Source organism: Ranitomeya variabilis, chromosome 3 (assembly GCF_051348905.1).
Source record: "Ranitomeya variabilis isolate aRanVar5 chromosome 3, aRanVar5.hap1, whole genome shotgun sequence".
NCBI lineage: Eukaryota > Metazoa > Chordata > Amphibia > Anura > Dendrobatidae > Ranitomeya > Ranitomeya variabilis.
The window spans coordinates 233,029,599-233,055,150 of NC_135234.1; the positions used below are offsets into that span (position 1 = coordinate 233,029,599).

Here is a 25,552-nt window from a genome sequence, read left to right on the forward strand (position 1 = left end):
TGGTTTTGAGCACCTTGAGGGGTGTAGTTTTTAGAATGGTGTCACACTTGGGTATTTTCTATCATATAGACCCCTCAAAATGACTTCAAAGGAGATGTGGTCCCTAAAAAAAAATGGTGTTGTAAAAATGAGAAATTGCTGGTCAAATTTAACCCTTATAACTCCCTAACAAAAAAAAATTTTGGTTCCAAAATGGTGCTGATGTAAAGTAGACATGTGGGAAATGTTACTTATTAAGTATTTTGTGTGACATATCACTGTGATTTAATTGCATAAAAATTCAAATTTGGAAAATTGCGAAATTTTCAAAATTTTCGCCAAATTTCCATTTTTTTCACAAATAAACGCAGGTAATATCAAAGAAATTTTACCACTGTCATGAAGTACAATATGTCACGAGAAAACAATGTCAGAATCACCAGGATCCGTTGAAGCGTTCCAGAGTTATAACCTCATAAAGGGACAGTGGTCAGAATTGTAAAAATTGGCCCGGTCCATAACGTGCAAACCACCCTTGGGGGTGAAGGGGTTAAAAAAAAAGTTTAATCCGCTATTTGAATTGCACTCGGCCATGCAAGTCTGAGTGATTTGAACACATTGGACTGCACTCAGATGACATCGGAGTGCAGTTCTATTTCTGTGAATTGACAGAATGGAGACTATTATTCATCGTCTTCACATACCAGAGAATCGGATTACACTCAGATCAGAGTGTGATTTGCATAATTGGCCTGATTTGCTTCCATGAGAGGGCCCCTGCCCTAATTGAAACCAAGCCAAATTCACACCACATGTGTGCTGCTGGGTCCTGCATACATATAATCACAATGTAATCCAAAAATGAAGACAAGCACCATCGTGACATCGTATGAGAGCGCTATCCAGTAAAACAAACCGAGGACACAGCACAGACTTGTCCGCCTACTACTGGGGTGGACACAAGCTTGTCTTTCCTGATAGACACATATGTAAAGGTTGGTATATGTTTTTTTGCCATCTTTCTTTTCTCCAATTACTCCTCTCCTCTTAGAGGGTGTAGTGCATTACTACTATTAACAACCAAGTACTGGGGATCAGGATGTTGTTCCAGCAAATGCACGTACTGTGGGAAGATAGTAACCGTGTCAAAAGACACAGTAACAAAGTAAAGATGGTCACTATCACCCCCATCAGCGATCACCGCTGTTCGGACTGGAGCACCTAGGGCGCACCAGAGAAAATCATTCTTGGGCCCACTATGTAGCTACATAGGAATAAATACAAGACCTCCAATTGTGCAGGAAAATGAGCTAATATCAAGGTATAATATAAGGTAGTAGATGATTTAATGATATCGCAGGGGTCCCACAATTTGGTGCAAACTCAATCAAAAATGTCCCCTGGTGTTTAATAACCACCAAGCCAATGCTTTATAGCACCAGTGCAGTGGATGAGATTTTATTACATCACATCCACACGCTGATAATATCCACAGCGGTAACTGACCGATGAGATGTGCAACACAAAGGAGCAGGTCAGTGGTAAAGGTTATCATCACATAGCAGTAAAGGCAGCAATATCTGCACAATATCCGTGTGTTAATTTGCTGTAGGATTTCCATTATGGAAATTCTGCAGCAAATACATTATGTGAATATCCCCATTTCTAGTGGTCATATCTGTATGACATTGGAGTAATATCAAAAGAGCTTTCTCTCACATCCCCCCATACACTTTTTACAGAAATCTCTCTGCCACCTAGAAGGCCATAACTTTTTATGAAGGGCCATCATTTAGTAGTTGGGGAAGAAAACTTTTAGTAAGGGGTGATACAGAGGAAGAGGGGCTCAGTCAGGAGTGATACAGGGGGAGAGGGTTCCACAGGGTTGATACAGGGGGAGGGGAAACAGTCAGTCAAGGGTAATACATAGAGAGGTGGCGCTGTCAGGAGTGATACACAGGGGAGAATGGGGGGGCGCAGTCAGAAGAGATATAACGAGAGGGGTTCAGCAGGGGTTATACAGGAGGAGGGGACACAGTCAGTCAGGGGCAATAGAGAGGGAGGGGGCACAGTAAGGAGTAATATAGGAGGAGGTGGCTCAGTCAGGGGTGATACAGGGGGAGGGGGCTCAGTCAGGGGTGATACAGGGGGAGGGGGCTCAGTCAGGGGTGATACAGGGGGAGGGGGCTCAGTCAGGGGTGATACAGGGGGAGGGGGCTCAGTCAGTCAGGGGCAATAGAGAGGGAGGGGGCAGTCAGGAGTAATACAGGGGGAGGGGGCTCAGTCAGGGGTGATACAGGGGGAGGGGGCTCAGTCAGGGGTGATACAGGGGGAGGGGGCTCAGTCAGGGGTGATACAGGGGGGAGGGGGCTCAGTCAGGGGTGATACAGGGGGGAGGGGGCTCAGTCAGGGGTGATACAGGGGGAGGGGGCTCAGTCAGGGGTGATACAGGGGGAGGGGGCTCAGTCAGTCAGGGGCAATAGAGAGGGAGGGGGCACAGTAAGGAGTAATATAGGAGGAGGTGGCTCAGTCAGGGGTGATACAGGGGGAGGGGGCTCAGTCAGGGGTGATAGGGGGAGGGGGCTCAGTCAGGGGTGATAGGGGGAGGGGGCTCAGTCAGGGGTGATACAGGGGGAGGGGGCTCAGTCAGGGGTGATACAGGGGGAGGGGGCTCAGTCAGGGGTGATACAGGGGGAGGGGGCTCAGTCAGTCAGGGGCAATAGAGAGGGAGGGGGCAGTCAGGAGTAATACAGGGGGAGGGGGCTCAGTCAGGGGTGATACAGGGGGAGGGGGCTCAGTCAGGGGTGATACAGGGGGAGGGGGCTCAGTCAGGGGTGATACAGGGAGAGGGGGCTCACTCAGGGGTGATACAGGGAGAGGGGGCTCACTCAGGGGTGATACAGGGAGAAGTGGCTCAGTCAGGGCCGATAGAGAGGGAGGGGGGCACAGTCAGGAGTAATACAGGGGGAGGTGGCTCTGTCAGGGGTGATACAGGGAGAGGGGGCTCACTCAGGGGTGATACAGGGAGAAGTGGCTCAGTCAGGGCCGATAGAGAGGGAGGGGGCACAGTCAGGAGTAATACAGGGGGAGGTGGCTCTGTCAGGGGTGATACAGGGAGAGGGGGCTCAGTCGGGAGTGATAGAGGGGGACTGATGACTTTTTATGTCACCGCTCCTCCCAGTTAAGACAACCGGGGAGAGCGGCTGGTATGCGCATTGCTGGCACACCTGACTTATGCTCACTGTGCTAGCAGATGTCAGTGCCTGGGTGCAGCGGAGAATCCCCCGGTGGGCCAGTCCAACCCTGCTGCTATTGACTGATCAATCTTTACCATACCAATTGCAGTTTTTCTAATTAAGTCTAATTAGAAGGCACCTTATGTTGGTGTAAAGTGAAGATTATGTTTAGTGCTGTCTTAGTAACAAGAAGGAGCAATGACAACAGTGGTGCCACCTGTCGCAATTAATGTGATTGGAAGGTCAGTACAGACTGAGCAATCGCAGCCAAACAGTGTACTGAAAAATACTGATTACAGTTTATTTCACTCAGGGATGGAGGAGTGCTAAGTAGATGTGAAATCTTCCTTAATGTGCTGTGATCTGCTGGGACTTTTAGTGTTTATACCTAATCTGCCCCTCATCCCACACCCTGTGTGCAACCTGCTGCTACCATTGAGAAGTGAGTTTTTTTGTTAGGTTTTTTTTTTTTCAATTAGCCCTGCTATTATAACATGGCATCAACGAACCAATCTGCACAACGAAATGTCACTCCTTCCCTTCTAGTCTCTGCAGTATGACTGATCATGCTGCATGGACAGTACACGAACACTCAGCTCTGCTACATACACATGCAGCTCTGCTACATATGCACATTTACATGCACACAGCTCAGCTACAGGCAAAAAAGGAAAAAACAGCACCAGGTGATTTCCATAAAAATTCAAGTTTTGTCTTTTATTTAATCCATTGCTTGTAAAAAGTTAAAAACATACATATCAGAGTCTCAATGGGCAAACATCCCCCGCACGACAAACACATTTCAGACTTTATGCGCTTACTCATAGGCATCCGGGGATGTTTGCCCCTTGAGACTCTATGATATGTATATGTATATATGTTAAATTTTTTACATTTTGCTTTTTAAGCCCATGCAAATGGGGGGCAATATAAACTTTTATATTTTTAGGTTTTGCTTGAATATTTTTTTAATGTTTTTTATCATTTAAATGTATTGGAAGCAGCGTTCCAGAGTTATTAGCACATAAAGTGACATAGAAGATATGAAAAAAAATGTGGCCTGGTCAGGAACTTTAAAATTGACTGGGGCAGGTAAGGGTTCAACTAGTAGCCCAAAACAGACATAATTCTTAATACTCAATAGTGTTGATGACAAAACCACTTACCCAAAAAATAATGCTTGGTTAAATGCAAAAACTTAGAGTGACAGGCACAGCATTTAAAAGGGTCAGCAAAACCTTTAGCTAGCCAGTCTGTTCCCGAGATGTAGGCCTTTGGGCCAACATGCAAATAAGGCTAAAGTGCTCTGGACATGTGGAAGACCTTCTCCAGCTTCTGTCAGTCTGGTCCTATTCCCTGCCCAGCGCTGCCTTCTTTTGCTTGACTGACAGCTCTTTTGACTAAAGTCACACAGCATAGAGGCTGTCAGTTAAGCAGGGTAAAACGGGAGTGGGCAGCGAATAGACCTATGGAGGGCAGAGGCTTAGGGAGCCACGTATTCAATGCATTTCAGCCTCCTTTGCGTATCGCTCCAATTGAAGTTATCTTGGTAAAGGACTGCCTGCCTAGATAAAGGCATTGCTGGACTTGCCATTGCAAGAGCTACATGCACAGCTAGTTTGGTGAAATGCTGCTGACAGATTCCTGTTAAAGGAGCTGTAAACAGGAACATTCCTGCATTTAATATGTTACTCTCTGCCCCATGCAAAGTCATCAGGTTTTACAGCAAATAGCTGTTCAGCGCAAAGACCTGCCCCTATACTGTGGATTCTCCAATAGGTGGCGCAAGCTGGGACAGCACCTCCTGTCTGATGGGCTCTACTACATCAGCCCTCTCTACTGTACCTGGGATTGGGCGCAATTCGCTGGACAGTAGGAACGGATCTAACACGCTGATCTCACAAATGGCCCGGGTATATGCCGAGAGGAGAAAGCACCATTGGACTATAATAGCAGTATAGACTGGCAAGCTCCCGATGGATCATGGAGGCATCACCCCCAATAGGGCAGACAGGCAGCAATAACGTAACCTAGATTGGCACTTCTGGTGAATCTGTGGTAGCTCTCCTCTATCATACATTTACTAGCAGAGAACGCAAGTAATGAGTAATAGTAGGAGCAGTAGCGGGCCACAGAGGAAGAGCAAACAGCTATCGCAAATCAAACAGTACCAGCAGGTAAATAGGAGGGTAAGCTAATGACTATCGCCCTTGGAGCTATGAAATATTAGTACAAGTTTTATCAGCTAAGTATTTGGGTGTGCGCACACGTTTAGTATTCACAGCATTTTTTTCCTATGCATTAAAATAGGAGGAAAAAAAGTTGCAAAACTGCAAGAAAAGAAAAAAGTCACGTGTATGAGATTTCAGAAATCTCATTCACTTTGCTGGGACAAAAAAAATGCCGCTTTTTTTGCAGGAAAAAACACAACGTGTGAACACAGGCTTACAGAAAGTACAGTACTCATTCTCAAAATGACCATTGATGCATATAGCAAGCTGTTGCTCCATCTTCCCAACAACCAATCATGCTTGTATTGGCCGATCATGCATCCTTATTTCATAAGGGGATTTGGGTCCCCATACAAATTAGGTATATGTAGCCCAAACCCACCAGACCTCACCATACAAATATATATTACATACACACACAGACTAGATCTTTGTCAGACACATTTTGGGTGTTGCAGCAAGAAGCAGCAGCTTTGTGGTCACACCCGCATCCTCACTGTGCAGATGGTACTTACTTGTACTTCCAGGTTAGTAAAGGCCACACTCCACAAGGTTGCTTTTTATGATCACATCTGTTACTGCATCAAACACGAACTGCACATTCTTTGTGTCTGTGGCACAGGTGAAATGTGTGTAAATCTCTTTTGTGTCTTTTCTTCTGTTGAGGTCCTCAAACTGGCACTGAATATAGGCAGCTGCCTCTTCATATGTACTAGAGCCTGGAAAACGAACAGTAATTAAAGAGAATTGCAGCAGTGGTATAATAACGAAGGGCTGATCCAGACTAAGATATAGTGCTCCAGCCGCGGGCCACATGCCGCATGTACCTGAGTATTCGGGGTAGCAGATTGTAAGTGGGCTCCTGCTGATCTTCTCTTCAAACAAGTCCTTCTTGTTGAGGAAGAGGATTATGCTGGTGTCAATAAACCATTTGTTGTTGCAAATACTGTCAAAAAGCTTCATGCTCTCGTGCATCCGATTCTATTGAAGAGAGATTAAAAAGAACTAAGTTGAAGAAAAAACTATTTAGCACTGAACACTAACAATGGAATACAACAGCACTCTGTAAGCACTAAAGGTACCTTCACACGAAACGACGCTGCAGCGATAGCGACAACGATGCCGATCGCTGCAGCGTCGCTGTTTGATCGCTGGGGAGCTGTCACACAGACCGCTCTCCAGCGACCAACGATGCCGAGGTCCCCGGGTAACCAGGGTAAACATCGGGTTGCTAAGCGCAGGGCCGCGCTTAGTAACCCGATGTTTACCCTGGTTACCAGCGTAAAATGTAAAAAAAACAAACAGCACATACTTACATTCGCGTCCCCCAGTGTCCGCTTCCTGCACTGACTGACTGACTGAGCGCCGGCAGTAGCAGGGCACAGCGGTGACGTCACCGCTGTGCTGTGCTTTCACTTTCACTTTGCGGCGCTCAGTCAGTGTGGGAAGCAGACGGCGGGGGATGGGAATGTAAGTATGTACTGTTTTTTTTTTTTTACATTTTACGCTGGTAACCAGGGTAAACATCGGGTTACTAAGCGCGGCCCTGCGCTTAGTAACCCGATGTTTACCCTGGTTACCAGTGTAAAATATCGCTGGTATCGTTGCTTTTGCTGTCAAACACAACGATACACGGCGATCGGACGACCAAATAAAGTTCTGAACTTTATTCAGCGACCAGCGACATCACAGCAGGATCCTGATCGCTGCTGCGTGTCAAACTAAACGATATCGCTATCCAGGACGCTGCAACGTCACGGATCGCTAGCGATATCGTTACAAAGTCGTTTCGTGTGAAGGTACCTTAACATACACTGCCAATTTTGCACGTTTTCCCATCTACAAAGAATGGAGAGGTGTGTAATTTTTATCGTAGATACACTTCAGCTGTGAGAGACAAATGTTGATTGTGAATGCACTGTATGACAAATGTAATCTCGGTTACAGTGCCATCTCCCTACTGGAAGTTAAGGGTACATATGTGGGGGCATAGTAAATTGGGGTTTACAGATGACCACATCGTTGCATTAAGAAGCAGCCTATGAGCTTTGTATTGCACTTGCCTGTAAGCAGATTGGATGCTCCATTGCTCCTCTAAAATAGTCTACTATTTGTTTATTATTTGTATCCACATTTTGGACCCAAGCAAAAAACAGAATGTGTAAAAATGCACACAAATGAGGTGTAAGACCCGTCAAACTCCAAGCAAGAAGTGGTCAGTATCGCCGTTGCATTCACAGATCTGCCGGCGTCTGATGTAGTGCCGCAAACCTAGTGCCAATGATTGGATTGTTGAAAAACCCTCTCATCGGAACAGCCCAATTGAACAACATTAGCTGCTAATTTTTCATAAACAGCATTTTTACCGAAAACACGCTATGCAAATTATGATCTTTTTCAGCTTAAAAAAAAAAATTAAATGGGTTTCCAATAATGTATATAAGTAAAGGATGAACTTATACATTATTTTACTTGAATATGTAGCTAGATGATCTGAAAGTGCAGGGCAAATGTAATGCATAGAAAAAAGCCACGGTGCACTGTGCCACTAATGTCCAACACATAGATGCAGAGGGTTTGCCAAGGGTAAGTAATACAGGTCAAGTGCTCCACTAATATAATACATGATCATGAAGGCCGTCTCAAAGCTATATTGTGTTCAATATCAGATTCAGGCTACTTGATGCACTGGAAGTCCTCAGAAAGACAGGTAGTGTGCACACCATGGACACACTGGACTGGCATCAACTTTCGCACTGTGCCTACTATGGGGAACATGGAGGCGCAGAACAATTTAAAGCGATTTTTTTTACATTACCGCTGTCCTGCACTTTCAGCGTACCAAGCAAATACAAATACAGATTTTCATTATTCCTGCAACACCGCTTAAGTAATCTGTGTATTTTTATGGAAACCCTATGACCCAATTGTAAAACCTGACTATCTCGCTTACCATTTCTTCATCCTCAGCCAAAAGTAAGTCATAGTCACTGAGTGCCACACAAAAGATGATTGCGGTTACACCTTCAAAACAATGGATCCACTTCTTTCTTTCTGATCGCTGTCCTCCAACATCAAACATCCTGCATAAAAAAGTTGGAGTAATAAATATATGCAGAGCAAGCGAAAACACAAAGGTAGGCCCACACAATACAGTCTGTGTGATAAAAAAAAGAATATAAGTAGTGATGAGCGAATATACTCGTTACTCGAGATTTCTCGCGCACGCTCGGGGGTCCTCCGAGTATTTTTTAGTGCTTGGAGATTTAGTTTTTCTTGCCACAGCTGAATGTTAGCAGCATAAGTACATGTGGGGGTTGCCTGGTTGCTAGGGAATCCCCACATGTCCTGATGCTGGCTAACAGATGTAAATCATCCAGCTGCGGCAAGAAAAACTAAATCTCCGAGCACTAAAAATACTCAGAGGACCCGCGAGCATGCTCAGGAAATCTCGAGTAACGAGTATATTCGCTCATCACTAAATATAAGTCAACTCTCATATTTCCTATAACACTTAATATGTGTATTTGGAGTAAAAAACCATGTCGATTTATAGAAAAAAAAACGATACATCGAATGAATAAAAAATGCACCAGGTTCACAATTTGAGAGTTTCTCATTGAAACTAAAAGTATTTTTTACTGGCGGATTTTAAGAATTTTTTAAATATAGATTTTAGTATGAATTCAGTGTCAAAATCTGTTGCATAAGTTTTGTGTATCCCGATTTAATGATCTAGTTAGAATCTGGGTAGATTTTTTTTCGCATTGGGGGAAAAAAAATGTTCATGCTTATTATTTCCATGGATTCCAAATAGACAAGCCATTGAATGACAATGGGGCTGATACTCGTACAGATCCAAGGACATCAATGGCACTTCTACAGCAGAAATCAGGATGCCGCCTCAGAGATCTTCAGTGGTTCATCTTGTAAAATACACATCCGTGACGTGTAGCCTTACACGTTGATAAAAATAAAAATGAATCTAGAGTCAAACAATGATATTGTCGTGAAAAAAAACAAAAACAAAGAATAGTTTCATATTAAGATAAAAGGCTACTGAAAAAAGATAATTGGCGGCTGTGACTTACTTAAAGTAAAGGTCTTTGAATGTGAAATGCGTTTCCACAATACCCGTAGTTTTGACACGCGTTCGGAGCACATCCTGTTGGGTAGGAATGTAATTGGCCTGCGAGATCCGATCCAGATCATTTAAGTAGCTTTGACAAAATAAATATTTTATGAGATGAGCCTCAACAGAACTTTAAAATCCCCACTAATTGCCTCCATTGGTTTTTCCTTCATCACTTCTTCCACTTACTATGAGGCAGAGTCGTTGAGTTGGTATTCCCGGGATCGGCCGAAGCATTCCTGCACTCCAGCATCTTTCCACAGCCTCCTAATGACCCCTGCAAGCTCTGGGGAGAGAATACCTTCCTCGGCACTACTGGCTAAAACAAACAGCTGCCGGGCATCATCCTGAGTACAACCGAAAGGGAATTAAATAAGTTAATATGTAATCTCTTAAAACGGTTTTAATGCTAAGAAGCAGAACATGAACTACAACATGGACTTAGCCCTCACAGCTCTCGTCACATCTCCAAAATCAATCTTCAGTCTTCCCATGGCTCGTATGATAGCAATTATGGACTGGATTGTGTTGCTGTAGACAACCACTTTGTATTGCTTGCACTCTTCTTCTGAATATCCGTCTTCATGGATAATCCTAAAACCACAAGTACTTCTTTAGTGTGCACACACGTTTCATAAAAGGAGATCATCAACACAGTAATGAGGAAAAACTAAGACCGCATCCCGTTTATTACTTAGTGTCAAGCACAACACTGGGAATATTGACTGACTTGCAAGGCCTAATTTATGGTGGTGCCTGGGCCTTTACTGTAGCTGTGTATGTCATATTGAGGCAAACAGACGTTTATCAGTTTGGATTCCATATGTATGCATTGGAAAGAAAATTATTTTACGGATGAGATGTCATAGTATGGAGCTATGGAGAAACCTTGTGACTCCGCACTGCAGGAAGCATCATATGGGGTCACTAAGGACAGGTTCACACTAAACTTAGGAATTCTGTTTCCCTGCTCCTACAACAAAACAAAACAGTCATGCAGGAGATGGATCAATCATGAAGGACACAATCAGCGCCCAACCCAGTGTTCTAGTTCTATGCAGCGCTATGTGGATGCAGTGTTGTGCATGGGCACAGAGAGGAGGTAACCTTCGCCTACAATGTAAAGTTGACGCAAACATCAGGACATAACGCCTGGGGTCAGACACATAACTCATCTGTAGGAATTACTTTATATAGAGAACCTCCCAAAAAAAAATATCCATCTGATAGATCAATTTATACATATGGCTCTGCACCGGAAACATGAAATAATTTTTTCATTTCCCAAATGAGCATGCAAGGCATTGGAGTCTCCTCATACTGGCAGACTTGGCATGTTAGGGTATGTCTCCACGTTCAGGATTGCATCAGTCTTTGGTCAGGATTTTATGCAAGTAAAATCCTGACCAAAACTGCACCTGAGGTCACTGGCAGGTCACCTGTGGTGTACCTGCGTGTTTTGCTCATAGTAGCAACATGCAGCGTTTTGAAAAAACGCACAACGCATGCGTTTTCGCGGCAAAAACGCATGCGTTTTTAAACGCATAGTGGAGTCTGGATTTCATAAAATCCCATCCACTATGCTGTAACATCTGGACGCTGCGTTTTTGACGCAGCAGAAAAACGCAGCGTCAAAAACGCAGCGTTTCCTGAACGTGGAAACATACCCTTAGTCTCCACGAGGAGAAAACTTACCCCTTAGATACATGAAACAAGGAAGGATATCCAGGAAATGGATTATCAAATTTTATAAAACTGATGGCCTATCCTAGAGTCAGCTACCCAACATACTGATAATCTTTCAATACCACAGGCTATGTTGGATGTCAGACACAACCATTCAGCTAATTGAAGAGGCAAAGGGATATGGCTGCAATTCAACACAGCAGCATCTAAAAGTCCAGTGTGCTGAAGACACACAGAGGGAGCCCTGACATTCACAGGTGCAATGGAAACCCATTAAAGATCTGGATAGATCTGGAACAATCCTGAACATGGGCACATAGCCTAAAGGTACCGTCACACTGGGCGAGGTTGCAGCGATATCGCCAGCGATCCGTGACGTTGCAGCGTCCTGCATAGCGATATCGCTATGTTTGGCACGCAGCAGCGATCTGGATCCTGCTGGGATATCGCTGGTTGCAGGGAGAGTGGACGAACTTTCTTTCGTCGCAACTCTCCCGCTGACACCGCTGGATCGCCGTGTGTGACGCCGATCCAGCGATGTCTTCACTGGTATCCATGGTAAACATCGGGTTACTAAGCAAAGGGCCGCGCTTAGTAACCCGATATTTACCATGGATACCATGGTAAAAGTAAAAAAAAAACCACTACATACTCACCGTCTGTTGTCCGTCACGTCCCCTGGAGCTTGCCGTACTGACTGTCTCAGCGCCGTCCGGCCGTAAAGCAGAGCCCAGCGGTGAACCTGCAGTAACAGCGGTTCACCGCTGGGCACCGCTGTTACGGCCGGCCGGCGCTGAGACACAGTCAGTGCGGCAAGCGCCGAGGGACATGAAGGACGACAGAAGGTGCGTATATAGTGTTTTTTTTTTTTTTTTACATGGGGACTTCGGCATCGCTGAAGACAGTTTCAGCGATGCCGAAGTCGCTTGGTCGCTGGAGAGAGCTGTCTGTGTGACAGCTCCCCAGCGACCACACAGCAACTTACCAGCGATCACGTCGCTGGTCGCGATCGCTGGTAAGTTGCTTAGTGTAACGGCACCTTTAGAGTTCAATCACAGCACGCTTCACTGCTTGTATGCCCACTCCTCAGCTTTGATTGAAATCTTACCTCACCAGCTTTTTTTTTTTTTTTAAATTATTATTCATCACTTAGGCTACGTTCACATTTGCGGTCAGCGCCGCAGCGTCGCCGCATGCGTCATGCGCCCCTATATTTAACATGGGGGCGCATGGACATGCGTCGCACTTGCATTTTGCACCGCATGCGTCACTGCGGCGCCCGCGTCCGGGCGCAGAGGATGCAGCAAGTTGCATTTTTGCTGCGTCCAAAATCAATGAAAAAAAGGACGCATGCGGCGCAAAACGCAGCGTTGTGCATGCATTTTGCTGCGTTTTTGTTTGCGTTGTGCGTTGCCGACGCTGCGGCGCACAACGCAAATGTGAACGTAGCCTTATATAATGCTATCATATTCCACAGCATTTTACATACATTATCATTGTTGTCCCCAAAGGGGCTCACAATCTAAAATCCCTATCAGTATGTACCTGGAGTGTGGGAGGAACCCCACGCAAACATGGAGAGAACATACAGACTCCTTGAACATGTTGTGTTTGGTGAAATTTGAACCCAGCGTTCCAAAGCAACAGTGCTAACCACTGAACCACCATGCTGCCCTTCATGCCAAATGGGACATTACTCAAAGTTGAGGAGCTATGCTTGTAGTGGAGGAACCCTGACTGCCCAAATGCAGCACTGGCCACTTCTTGATTGGAAGGAGAATTGTTTATAAGCCACTTTTATACAGCATACTAAGGCTACCAAAAGAAGATGAAGGCGCTTTCCACACTGACTCGGCATGGAATGACGAGAGGATCGGACCAAAGGGTGCCATGTCTCCGGTTGGGGCAGCACAGAGGATAAACCGGAAGGAAGATGTGGATGTAAAGCCTCCTCAGTCTTCCCACTAAGGCTACCAAGTACATGCTCAAGCCTATAGTAATATACTATAAAAGGGACCTGCCAAGACTAAATGAGGATCATGCCACTGAAAAGTGCTTATTATTTGTACATTAATGAGTCACAATGGCTCCTGAAATTGTCCATCAGGTTCCAAGCAGTGGCTCTGAAGATCCCAGTACGAGGCCTCCTGCTGGTCACCAAAGTCATTACCAGACACATGGCATAGTGGCACGATTTCTGAGGAAAGATGCAAGTCCTATTTTTCAGATCCAGGCCATCTTTAAAGATTCACTGGCATTAAACAATTACATATGACACTGCTCATAAACAATCAATAATACATGAAAACATCACTAGGTCTAACTGCGTAGGCACGCCATCAGATATAGGAAACCCTACTCACTTCATCTGCTTCACAATTGTGCTTTTCCCCGACTCTCCAGCACCTGCAAAGCAAAGCAGAATTCATTAGTCTCATCGGTGGGTGGTTTAACTCCTCACACTCCAGCTTACACATACATTACAGAATTTAGGAGGCTGAAAAAGACAGAAAACCATCTACACGTCTGCATTGGGGCAATTTATCGGTTGACAAGATTTTAAAAATATGAAATAAAGATTTTTCCTGTGAATTAAGAATTTTGAAAATAAATGATCAATTCTGGCAGAGAAAGAAGCAGATTTTCCTGATCAAGAGATATTACTACGGTAAGTTATTTATTTTTTATGTGAACTATTGATTTCTGAAATAAAAATTAAAACAATGGTTACGCTTTAACTGATCTGTTGGTAAAAATCAATGGATAAAAAAAAAGTTCATACAGATGCAACCTGAATGGAACTCTAAAGTACAAAGTGTGTCTTACGTGCTTCATCCCAAAATACACTGCTCAAAAAAATATAGGGAACACTTAGGCTGTGTGCCCACGTTGCGTTTAAGCGTTTTCGCTGCGTTTTTCCGCTGCGGAAACGCTTAATCCCTTTACCCCAAAGGGTGGTTTGCACTTTAATGACCGGGCCAATTTTTACAATTCTGACCACTGTCCCTTTATGAGGTTATAACTCTGGAACACTTGAACGGATCCTGATAATTCTGACATTGTTTTCTTGTGACATATTGTACTTCATGATAGTGGTAAAATTTCTTTGATATTACCTGCGTTTATTTGTGGAAAAAACGGAAATTTGGTGAAAATTTTGAAAATTTCACAATTTTCCAACTTTGAATTTTTATGCCCTTAAATCACAGAGATATGTCACACAAAATACTTAATAAGGAACATTTCTCAAATGTCTACCTTACATCAGCACAATTTTGGAACCAAAATTTTTTTTGTTAGGGAGTTATAAGAGTTAAAAGTTGACCAGCAATTTCTCATTTTTACAACACCATTTATTTTTAGGGACCACATTTCATTTGAAGTCATTTTGAGGGGTCTATATGATAGAAAATACCCAAGTGTGACACCATTCTAAAAACTGCACCCCTCAAGGTGCTCAAAACCACATTCAAGAAGTTTATTAACCCTTCAGGTGTTTCACAGGAATTTTTGGAATGTTTAAAAAAAAAAAAATGAACATTTAACTTTTTTTCACAAAAAATTTTCTTCAGCTCCAATTTGTTTTATTTTACCAAGGGTAACAGGAGAAATTAGACCCCAAAAGTTGTAGTGCAATTTGTCCTGAGTACGCTGATACCCCATATGTGGGGGTAAACCACTGTTTAGGTGCATGACAGAGCTCGGAAGGGAAGGAGCGCCATTTGACTTTTCAATCCAAAATTGACTGGAATTGAGATGGGACACCATGTTGCGTTTGGAGAGCCCCTGATATTGCCTAAACATTGAATCCCCCCACAAGTGACACTATTTTGGAAAGTAGACCCCCTAAGGAACTTATCCAGATGTGTTGTGAGAACTTTGAACTTCCAAGTGTTTTACTACAGTTTATAACGCAGAGCCGTGAAAATAATTTTTTTTTTTCCCACACAAATTATTTTTTAGCCCCCAGTTTTGTATTTTCACAAGGGTAACAGGAGAAAATGCACCCCAAAAGTTGTTGTCCAATTTGTCCTAAGTACGCAGATACCCCATATGTGGGGGGGAACCACTGTTTGGGCACGTGGCAGAGCTCGGAAGGGAAGGAGCTCCGTTTGGAATGCAGACTTAGATGGAATGGTCTGCGGGTGTCATGTTGCATTTGCAGAGCCCCTGATGTACCTAAACAGTAGAAACCCCCCACAAGTGACCCCATATTGAAGACTAGACCCCCCAAGGAACTTATCTAGATGTGTTGTGAGAACTTTGAACCCCCAAGTATTTCACTACAGTTTATAACGCAGAGACGTGAAACTAAAAAATCATTTTTTTTTTCCACAAAAATTATTTTTAGCCCCCAGTTTTGTATTTTCCCAAGGGTAACAGGAGAAATTGGACCCCAAAAGTTGTTGTCCAATTTGTCCTGAGTATGCTGATATCCCATATGTTGGGGTAAACACCTGTTTGGGCGCACGGGAGAGCTCGGAAAGGAAGGAGCAGTGTTTTACTTTTTCAATGCAGAATTGGCTGGAATTGAGATCGGACACCATGTCGCGTTTGGAGAGCCCCTGGTGTGCCTAAACAGTGGAAACCCCCCAATTCTAGCTGAAACCCTAACCCAAACACGCCCCTAACCCTAATCCCAACCGTAAATGTAATCCAAACCCTAACTTTAGCCCCAACCTTAACCCTAACTGTAGCCCTAACCCTAACCGTAGCCCCAACCCTAACGGGAAAATGGAAATAAAGAATTTTTTATTTTATTTTATTATTTTTCCCTAACTAAGGGGGTGATGAAGGGGGGTTTGATTTACTTTTATAGTGTTTTTTTTTTTTATTGGCAGCTGTCACACACTAAAAGATGCTTTTTATTGCAACAAATAGCTTTTGCGTCTCCACATATCCGGATTTTGGTCCACAGAGTCATGTGAGGTCTTGTTTTTTGCGGGACGAGTTGGCATTATTATTGGTACTATTTTCGGGCACGTGACATTTTTGATCGCTTTTTATTCCGATTTTTGTGAGGTAAAATTAACAAAAACCAGCTATTCATGAATTTCTTTTGGGGGGGTCGCTTATACCATTCCACGTTTGGAAAAATGGATAAAGCAGTTTTATTTTTCGGGTCAGTACGATTACAGCGATACCTCATTTATATCTTTTTTTATGTTTTGGCGCTTTTATATGATAAAAACTATTTTATATAAAAAATAATTATTTTTGCTTCGCTTTATTCTGAGGACTATAACTTTTTTATGATGACGCTGTATGGCGGCTCGTTTTTTGCGGGACAAGATGACGTTTTCAGCGGTACCATGGTTATTTATATCCGTCTTTTTGATCGCGTGTTATTCCTCTTTTTGCTTGGCGGTATGATAAAGCGTCATTTTTGCCTCTTTTTTTACGGTGTTCACTGAAGGGGTGTATCGGAATTCTGATACTGAGTTCCGATATTTTTGTGATATCGGATACCGGAATTGGGAGTTTCCATAGTGCAATTATGCACTATAATGGAGTGTGGGCGGAGACTGCGTGTGTGTGCGGGCAGGGTCTGTGCGTGCCTGCCGGGGCTCTGTGCGTGTGTGCAGGCATCGCCCGATGGGACTACAAGTTCCATCGGACGATGCCTGCAACAGTGACAGTGATTGACACATTAGCCAACGATGGAACAGTAGTAGTCCCATCATCCGGCTAATGTGTTGAATGTTAAAAAACAAAAACAAAACATACATACTACATACATACTACATACAATACATACATACAGTACATTAAACATAGAATTCATACTCACCATCACGTGTCACTTTGTTCCCCGAAGCCAGTATCATCTGTAAAAAAAGATTAAAATAACAAAACCAATATACTCCCTGTCCGCAGAAATGCACGAGTGTCCCACGACGATCTCCCGTGGAGAACGGCACCATCAGCTGATGCGACCGCTCTCTAGGAGCTCCAGGAACACAATGACGGGAGGAAGGTATCTTTCCGCACTGTATTCCTCCGCCACTGTAAAACAAATAGTCCCTAGTCTCACTTTTGGCATTGCTGTGTGAGAAATTTTCCCAGGCAGCAGTTGCCATAAAGTGAGACTTTGTCCTTAGGTAACCTCTCAGTGATGCACTGCAGGAGCCATCCTGTCAGTGTGTCACTGAGGGTCCTATAGAGCAGTGACATCACCCGATGTCACTGTTCTATAGGGGAGATCGTCGTGGGACACTCGTTATTAATTGGACTACGGCGGACAGGTAGTATACGGTTTATTATTTTACGTTTTTTGCAGGCGCTGAAGTATGGCAAGTATGGTTAAATGAAGAATATTAAAATACTTTTTGCTAATGTGTGTGTTTTTTATTAACCCTTTCCTACTATTGGATTAATAATGGATAGGCGTCTTTTTGACGCCTCTCCGTTATTAACCCGGCTTAATGTCATCTTACAATAGCAAGGTGACATTAACCCCTTATTACCCCATATCCCACCGCTACACGGGAGTGGGAAGAGAGGGGCTAAGTGCCGGAATTGGTGCATCTCACAGATGCGCCATTTCTGGGGCGGCTGCGGACTGGTATTTGTAGCCGGGGGGAGGGGCAATATTCATAGCCCCTCTCTAGGCTATGAATATCAGCCCGCAGCTGTCTGCGTAGCCTTTCTGGCTATAAAATATAGGGGGACCCCACGTAATTTTTTGGGGGGGTCCCCCTATTTTTAATAGCCAGTAAAGGCTACACGGCTGCAGGCTGATATTCATAGCAGGCTACAAATATTGGCCCCCGACCGTCAGCTTTACCCCTCTGGCGCAAAAAACGCCGCACAGAGCCCCGCACGCTGCACAGAGCCCCGGCAGGCACGCACAGAGCCCCGGCAGGCACGCACAGAGCCCCGGCAGGCACGCACAGAGCCCCGGCAGGCACGCACAGAGCCCCGGCAGGCAAGCACAGAGCCCCGGCAGGCACGCACAGAGGCCCAAGACGCCCGTACAGATCCCCGGCAGGCCCGCACAGACCCCGCCCGCACACACAGACACGCACAGTGTCCGCTCACGCACCGCCCACACTCTTCCCCCCTCCAGAACAGGATGTAGAAGAACAGAAAGGGCTTATTTACATTCCGATATTTGTGTCACATTGACTTGCATTGGTATCGGTATCGGCGATATCCGATATTTTTGGGATATCGGCCGATCCAATCCGATACCGATACTTCTTGATATCGGAAGGTATCGCTCAACACTAGTCGTTACGGACGCGACGATACTAAATATGTGTACTTTTGTTGTTTTTTTCTTTTATTTATTTAGATAAAGAAATGTATTTATTGGAACAATATATATTTGTTTTTTCTTTATTTAGGATTTTTTTTTTTTTTACACATGTAAAAAAGTAAAAAAAAAAAAAAAAAAAAGTACATTGTCCCATGGGGAACATCACAGTATAGTGACAGATCGCAGATCTGACACTTTGCAACGCACTGTGTCAGATCAGCGATCACACAGGCACTGCAGGGAGGCTTCCCGGCTCGAAAGCCACCTCCCTGCAGGACCCGGAAGGCCCCCGCAGCCATTTTGGATCTGGGGCCTGCAGGGAGGAGGAGGTAGGAGACCCTCGGAGCAACGCGATCCCCCCCCGTGAGCGCGGCTGATCGCGTTAGACGTACTATCCCATCGGTGGTCATACGGGCCCATACCACCTCGACAGAATAGTACGTCTAATGTCAGAAAGGGGTTAAAAGACGCTCACAAAATGCATCCCATTAATTTTAGCACAGCATTCTGCACTTGCTGTGCCCATGCTGCGTATTTTTCCGCAGCGGACTCGCATTGCAGCATGTTCATTAATTTTGCGGAATCACGGCGATTCCACCGCCACAGAGTTGTATACGAAAATACGCGACAAAAAGATGAAGGCATTGAAGCTATGGACTGGCCCGCCCGTTCCCCAGACCTGAATCCTACTGAACACATCTGGGACATCATGTCTCGCACCATCCCCCCAACATCACGTTGCACCACAGACTGTCCAGGAGTTGGTGGACGCTTTAGTCCAGGTCTGGGAGGAGATCCCTCAGGAGACCATCCGCCGCCTCATCAGGAGCATGCCCAGGCGTTGTAGAGAGGTCATACACGCACGTGGAAGCCACACACACAACAGAACATCATTTCCTTGTCTTGAGGCATTTCCACTGAAGTTAGACCAGCCTGCGATTTGATTTTCCACTTTGATTTTGAGTATCATTCCAAATCCAGACCTCCATAGGATATTAATTTTTTTTACATTGATCATTTTTATGTTTTACTGTTCTCTACACATTCCACTATGTAATGAATAAAGATTTGGAACTGAAATATTTCATTCAGTGATATCTAGGATGTGGTATTTTAGTGTTCCCTTTATTTTTTTGAGCAGTGTATACCGTATATTAATGGCGGAGTCTGAATCACAAAATCTGATCAGAAAAGGACCTGCTACGAGTCACACAGATCTCACTATTCGATCAGTGGTTACACCAATTCTGTTCAAAGTGCTGTCTGATAAAATAATCGGACAGCAGTAAGACGTGTCATAATGTGTGTGAACACAGCCTTAAGGCACATTCAGACATCCATAAAAAGTGGCCCAAGAACAGTTTGGCTGCCGCTCGTGTGACAGCTTCATAGAAATATGTGACGCAGTCATGCTCTGGTAGGGAGGCCTGCGGCCAGTCCGAGCTTAGACAGGACATCTGTAGAAGACCTTAGGGACCCTGATCCTTTTGCATATTATGTTTAAGTGCATCTCTAAATAATTAAGAAATGTATGTTCTTCAATCGCTCTGCTGTAGTTCACTGCTGGACATCCATTCATCATCTAGTTGAGTTTTCAGAACAAGATCTACACAGATGACACCACACTGAACATTTCTCTCACGAGAGTCTTCAAAACAGAGCTCTTTCTGCTGTGCACCGTGCTGCTCCTACCTACCAACCTACCCATCTGCAAGTGCAGAAGGCGACCTTAGGACCACAATGCTTTCTACTCATGCTATTGTGACCATTACCATGGTGAGAGCCCTGACGGGGATGGCAAGTATCTAGCTTGGTAGCTGGTCGCAGCATTGCCGATATTTCAGATCACATCAGATGGGTCCACTGGACAAAATCTGGACTTTTTCTGCTGAATGACTGCACTAAATTTCTTTAACCTTTCAACGTTGCCTTGGAATCACAGCTTTTGCAAACACCAAACCATCCTCAGTTTAAGCAATGCAAATGGTTACTAAGAAATTATGACAAAGGTACAAAAGATTGTAAATATCAGATGGTTGGGACCCCATCACGAGAACAGGATTCCCACACCCCTTGTTGCTTCTGACTACACCCATCCCGACGCTTTATGAGACTGATGGGTTATTCCTATACGGTGCATCCTAAAGGGAACACAGGCTTTAAAGAGAATCTGTCTCCAGTTTTCAACAATGTAATTTTAAAGAAGCAAGATAAAGGGCCTGAGGTGCCAATTCCAGCACCGTATCAATTACTGATCTACTTGCTGTCATTTTCATAAAAATCAGTTTCATCTGCTGCAGATTAGCAGTTCTCTGAATGCTGAGCTCTATATAACCCCACCCACACCACTGATTGTAAACTGTACATGGGCAGAAAGTGGCCAAAGAAAGTGGCCAATCAGTGGTGGGGGCGGTAAGATATACAGAGCTCATGAATATTCTTGACTACCTGGCAGCAGGTGTACTAGTCCTCTAGTGATAATCTCCTGCTGACAAAACTGATTTTGGCCAAACTACACCAAGTAGCCCCATAAGTGGCATAATTGGAATCAGGGTCTCTGCCTCTACATAATGGTGCTCTCAAATCAGGTGTCAAAAACCTGGTGACAGACTCCTTTTAGGCTATGTGCACACGTTGCGGATTTGTTGTGGATCCACAGCGTTTTTTTGCGCGAATTGCACCAAATCCACAAAGGATTGCTCAAGCAAGGTTGATCAATGGGAATGTCCATAGAAAAGAAAGCGGATTGGCACATACCGCCCCGTGCAACAAAATCCTTTATTGTGGCATCATCATACCAACAGCAGGCAGATAAAACAGTGGAGCAAATACAGACGACGATCGTTTCACGCTTACATTGTGCTTCAACAGGTCAGCAGGTAAAGATATTGAATCAGATTATTTTTTTTTATGCACTAAACTTTATCAGCATGTACAAATGTACCCCGAGAAAAAACGCATCTAAGGCTATGTGCACATGTTGCGGAATAGGCTTAGGAATTTCTGGTGCGGATTCTGCCTCTCCTGGCAGAAAACGCACCTGCGGTTTTTTGTGCGGTTCCGCAGCGTTTTTGCTGCGGTTTTCTTGCGGATTTGCTGCGGTTTTTACCCCTGCGGTTTTCTATAATGGAGTGGGTACAAAAATGCTGCAGATTCACAAAAAAGTAGCGACATGCTACTTCTTTTAAACCGCAGCGTTTACGCAGCGGATTTTCCGCAAAGTGTGCATAGCATTTTTTTTTTCTCATTGATTTACATTGTACTGTAAATCAATTGCGGATCTACAGCGTGTCTGCACCTCAAAAAACGCTGCGGATCCGCAGCAAATCCGCAACGTGTGCACATAGCCTAAACCTGCTTTTTGTAAGCAGCTTAAACTTTACATTAAAAACAGCAAAAACGCAATGTGTGAACATAGCCTAACAGGGCATCTGTACACTTCCTTAACTATTTTTGCGGATTCAAACAAGGTTGCTACTTTTTGGCAGTTTTCTGCAGAACCTTTTACCATCTCATGTACTTTTTAAATCACTTTCAATAAAGCTGAAGCTGCGGAGAATCGGACATTACATGGGCGGATTGTAAACTGAGCGATTACTCAATGCAAATATTTAAACCATAAAACAAAGACCAATATCGTGATATCAATTTCCTGGCGCGAATATATACAGTACAAGCTTATCTATGCTGATTTTCTTTATTACATGGTAGGAGCGAAAAGAAGAGTTTGTCTGTGGAGGATGGGAATACACGGTGCTATTACAACACCTCGAAATAAGGGGAAGGAAGGTGACCTATGAATCGCATGAGGTTTTCTGACATCAGCAAACCAAGTTCCATTTTCAGCTTCTTTACTTAACATCCCACAAAGAGGAACCTGAGCTTCATTTACCAACACAGGCGAGATGTGCTAATGGCCTTCATTTCTAAACATACCAGTAGAGAGCAAGGATGCCCATCTACACCATAGATCCTTCAGCCTCCCTCAGTGGTCCGCACCTCAGATGTGACACCAAGACCCCAGCTAGGAGAACTAGAAGGATGGGTACAATGGATTTTCAGGGCTGAGAAAGTGTTAAAAGTTATGAGCTGTGTGCCTCCTTCTGAGCTGCCTGCTGGCGCCAAGCAGTGCCAGGCAAGATGAGGAAGGGATGCTACTTGGGCAGCTGTGCTATTGTTCCTAGACCACTAAACTTCCTTGTTGTGACAAGCTAAAACCCCCAGAACAGCCGCAAGCAATGACAAGCAGAAAACACAAGTACACATGTGCGTGGGCACTGCTATGACAGGGGCATACAAGGAGGGGAGGGGGTACGGAGAACATAAAGGTTAAAAGCACGATTGGGGTGAGGAGAGGTAAGAAGCCACGGAGCAAATGGCACATGCAGAGTACAAGGCAGGGATTCAGAGATGTGCTCCATGCTATTAATACGCTTCATTTTTTTCCTCTTTGCATTATTCTGCTCCAATTACACTGTACAAGACTAGAGGTTCAGACGTCTTATGAAGTAAAATAAAAGAAACACCTATATCATGATTTCCTTCCTCATCTGCCTGTAATAAGCTACATTCCTCAGCCGAGTGCATCTATTGTTAAACTCTTAAAGGGCATCCGACAGCAGGATACTGCTATGTAATCCAAAAGCAGCAGAGTTTAGGGCACGAGAGCTGGATTCCAGGGGTGTATCACTCACTGGACTGCTAGACTCCCCATTCCATCTGATGTAGAGGTAGCAGTGGTCAGAATGCTGAGCTATGTATAACCCCCGCCCACACCACTGATAAGGTAACCTGTTGTGTTCACTGTGCATTGTTAACAAGCTGCTGATCGGCAGTGGGGGCGGGGTTACACAGATAAGCCTGACTGGCCTGCACATGAGACCTAGTCAGTCAGATAAAACACTCATTGCATTGAAACTACAACACACATCCTAATAAGTGATACATCCTTGGAATCAGGCTCTCTTGTTCTATATCAGTGTTCCCCAAGAGCCACCAACAGGTCATGTTTTCAGGATTTCCTTAGTATTGCATGGGTGCATCACACTCACAAGTGTGACCCCAGCCTAAGAGAACAGCTAGATCTGCAGCAGATAAAACATGCAGCACTCATTAAGCGATACATCACTGGAATCGGGGTTTCTGTCCATACATCACGCTCCTCTCAGACTGGGTAGCAAAAATTTGGTGACAAATTATTTTTAACCCCTTAACGACCAGACGCATTTTCGCGTTTTCGTTTTTTTGCTCTCCTTCTTCCCAGAGCCATAACTTTTTTTTATTTTTCCATCATTATGGCCATGTGAGGGCTTGTTTTTTGCAGGGCGACTTGTACTTTTGAACGACACCATTGGTTTTAACATATCGTGTACTGGAAAACGGGAAAAAATTCCAAGTGCGGTGAAATTACAAAAAAAAGTGCAATCAAACAGGTTTTTTTTTTACTAGGTTCACTAAATGCTGAAACTGACCTGCCATTATGATTCTCCAGGTCATTACGAGTTCATAAACACCAAACATGTCTAGGTTCTTTTTTTTATTTAAGTGGTGAAAAAAAATCTAAAGATTTGTTAAAAAAAAATTGTGCCATTTTCCGATACCTTTAGCATCTCTATTTTTCATTATCTGGGGTTGGGTGAGGGCTTATTTTTGGCATGCCGAGCGGACATTTTTAATTATACCATTTTGAGGTAGATACGATCTTAAGATCGCCCGTTATTGCAATGCTGTGGCGACCCAAAAGACGTAATTCTGGCATTTTTACTTTTTTTCTCGTTACACCATTTAGCGATTGGGTTAATTCTTTTTTACATTGATAGTTCAGGCGATGTAAAAAAAAATTTTAAACTTTTTTCTTAAAATTTTTGCAAGCTTCAATAGTCTCCATGATAGACTCTAGGATCTGCATTACTTTGATTTGCTCTGCTACATATGGCGATGACCAGATCTCCTGTGTGTAGCAGAAATGCCCACTTGCTATGAGCACTGACCACTGGGTGGCGCTCATAGCAATGACCACCATAGAGGTCTGCTGGAGACCTCTGGTTGTCATGCCGACGCATTGATGGCCCGCAATCATATGACAGGGTCACTGATGGGCGGAATTTCCAACGCGCTTCCGTTAAGTGTTCGTTAAATGCTGCTGTCAGATTGACAGTGGCATTTAACTTGTTAACAGCTGCGGGTTGATCGTGATTCCACCTGCGGATGTTGCTGGCACATGTATGCTCTATATATCAGCTGACATGTGTTGTGCCTGGAAAAGTGCGGGCTCAGCGCCGGAGCCCGTTACAAACAGGGGGAGTCCGACGGCTGGGAGGCGGCTGAAACAGGGGGAGATACCATACCTCTGGGACTCTATACAGGTATGGGGCACAATTTATAATAGTCAGTATTTCAGTGTTACTAGGGATCAGAAACATAAGAGCCACCTTCACAGGATGCAGCCTTAGTGCTGCTGAAGGGGGATCTTTTACGTAAAAACGCCCTTTGTGTGACAAGTTCCCTTTAATGATATGATCGTGCTGCGGGGTGACCAACAGATGCTCCTGTGCAGGCGTGGCAGGCACCATTTTGAGGCAGAATTTTTGTTTTTTCTCTGAATTTATTTATACTAGCAAATAAAATAATTAAATGCACATTATACAAGCGATCATGCTGCAGTGCAGGTGCTACCTACTACCTGCGCTGATTTTTATTTTTCAATATATATAATATTCAATATGTAAAAGGGGGGGTAGAAGGCCAAAAGTATGAATACCTAAGCAGACCACCACATGAACTCCCTCCTCCCACCGGCCCCCCGAAGCTCCAGAATATCATTAACTGAAAATACAGATTAACCCCTTAACGACCAATGGCTGTTAACCCAATAAATTCCCCCTCAAACAACAACAGCAGCGTCTAACATGCACTTCCGGCAATCATGCTGGAAATCCACCCATCGGTGACCCCCTCATGTGATCGCGGGTCACCGATGAGTTGGCATGACAACCAGAGGTCTCCTGGAGACTACTATGGTTGTCAC

The 25,552-nt window shown here is 44.3% G+C and overlaps 1 protein-coding gene across 1 annotated transcript in view; it reads right to left on the minus strand.

Moving 5' to 3' along the window:
• The window catches only part of GNAI3 (G protein subunit alpha i3), a 49,223-nt gene that overhangs the window by 6,864 nt on the left and 16,807 nt on the right, over positions 1 to 25,552 (minus strand). Inside the window, exons 2-8 of the mRNA XM_077295247.1 lie at positions 13,628 to 13,670; positions 10,031 to 10,172; positions 9,768 to 9,925; positions 9,538 to 9,666; positions 8,400 to 8,529; positions 6,274 to 6,427; positions 5,962 to 6,165 (exon numbers count right to left, since the gene is read on the minus strand). Coding sequence (XP_077151362.1) covers positions 5,975 to 6,165; positions 6,274 to 6,427; positions 8,400 to 8,529; positions 9,538 to 9,666; positions 9,768 to 9,925; positions 10,031 to 10,172; positions 13,628 to 13,670 — 947 coding nt within the window. The 3' untranslated portion in view covers positions 5,962 to 5,974. The remainder of the gene's footprint in view (positions 1 to 5,961; positions 6,166 to 6,273; positions 6,428 to 8,399; positions 8,530 to 9,537; positions 9,667 to 9,767; positions 9,926 to 10,030; positions 10,173 to 13,627; positions 13,671 to 25,552) is intronic.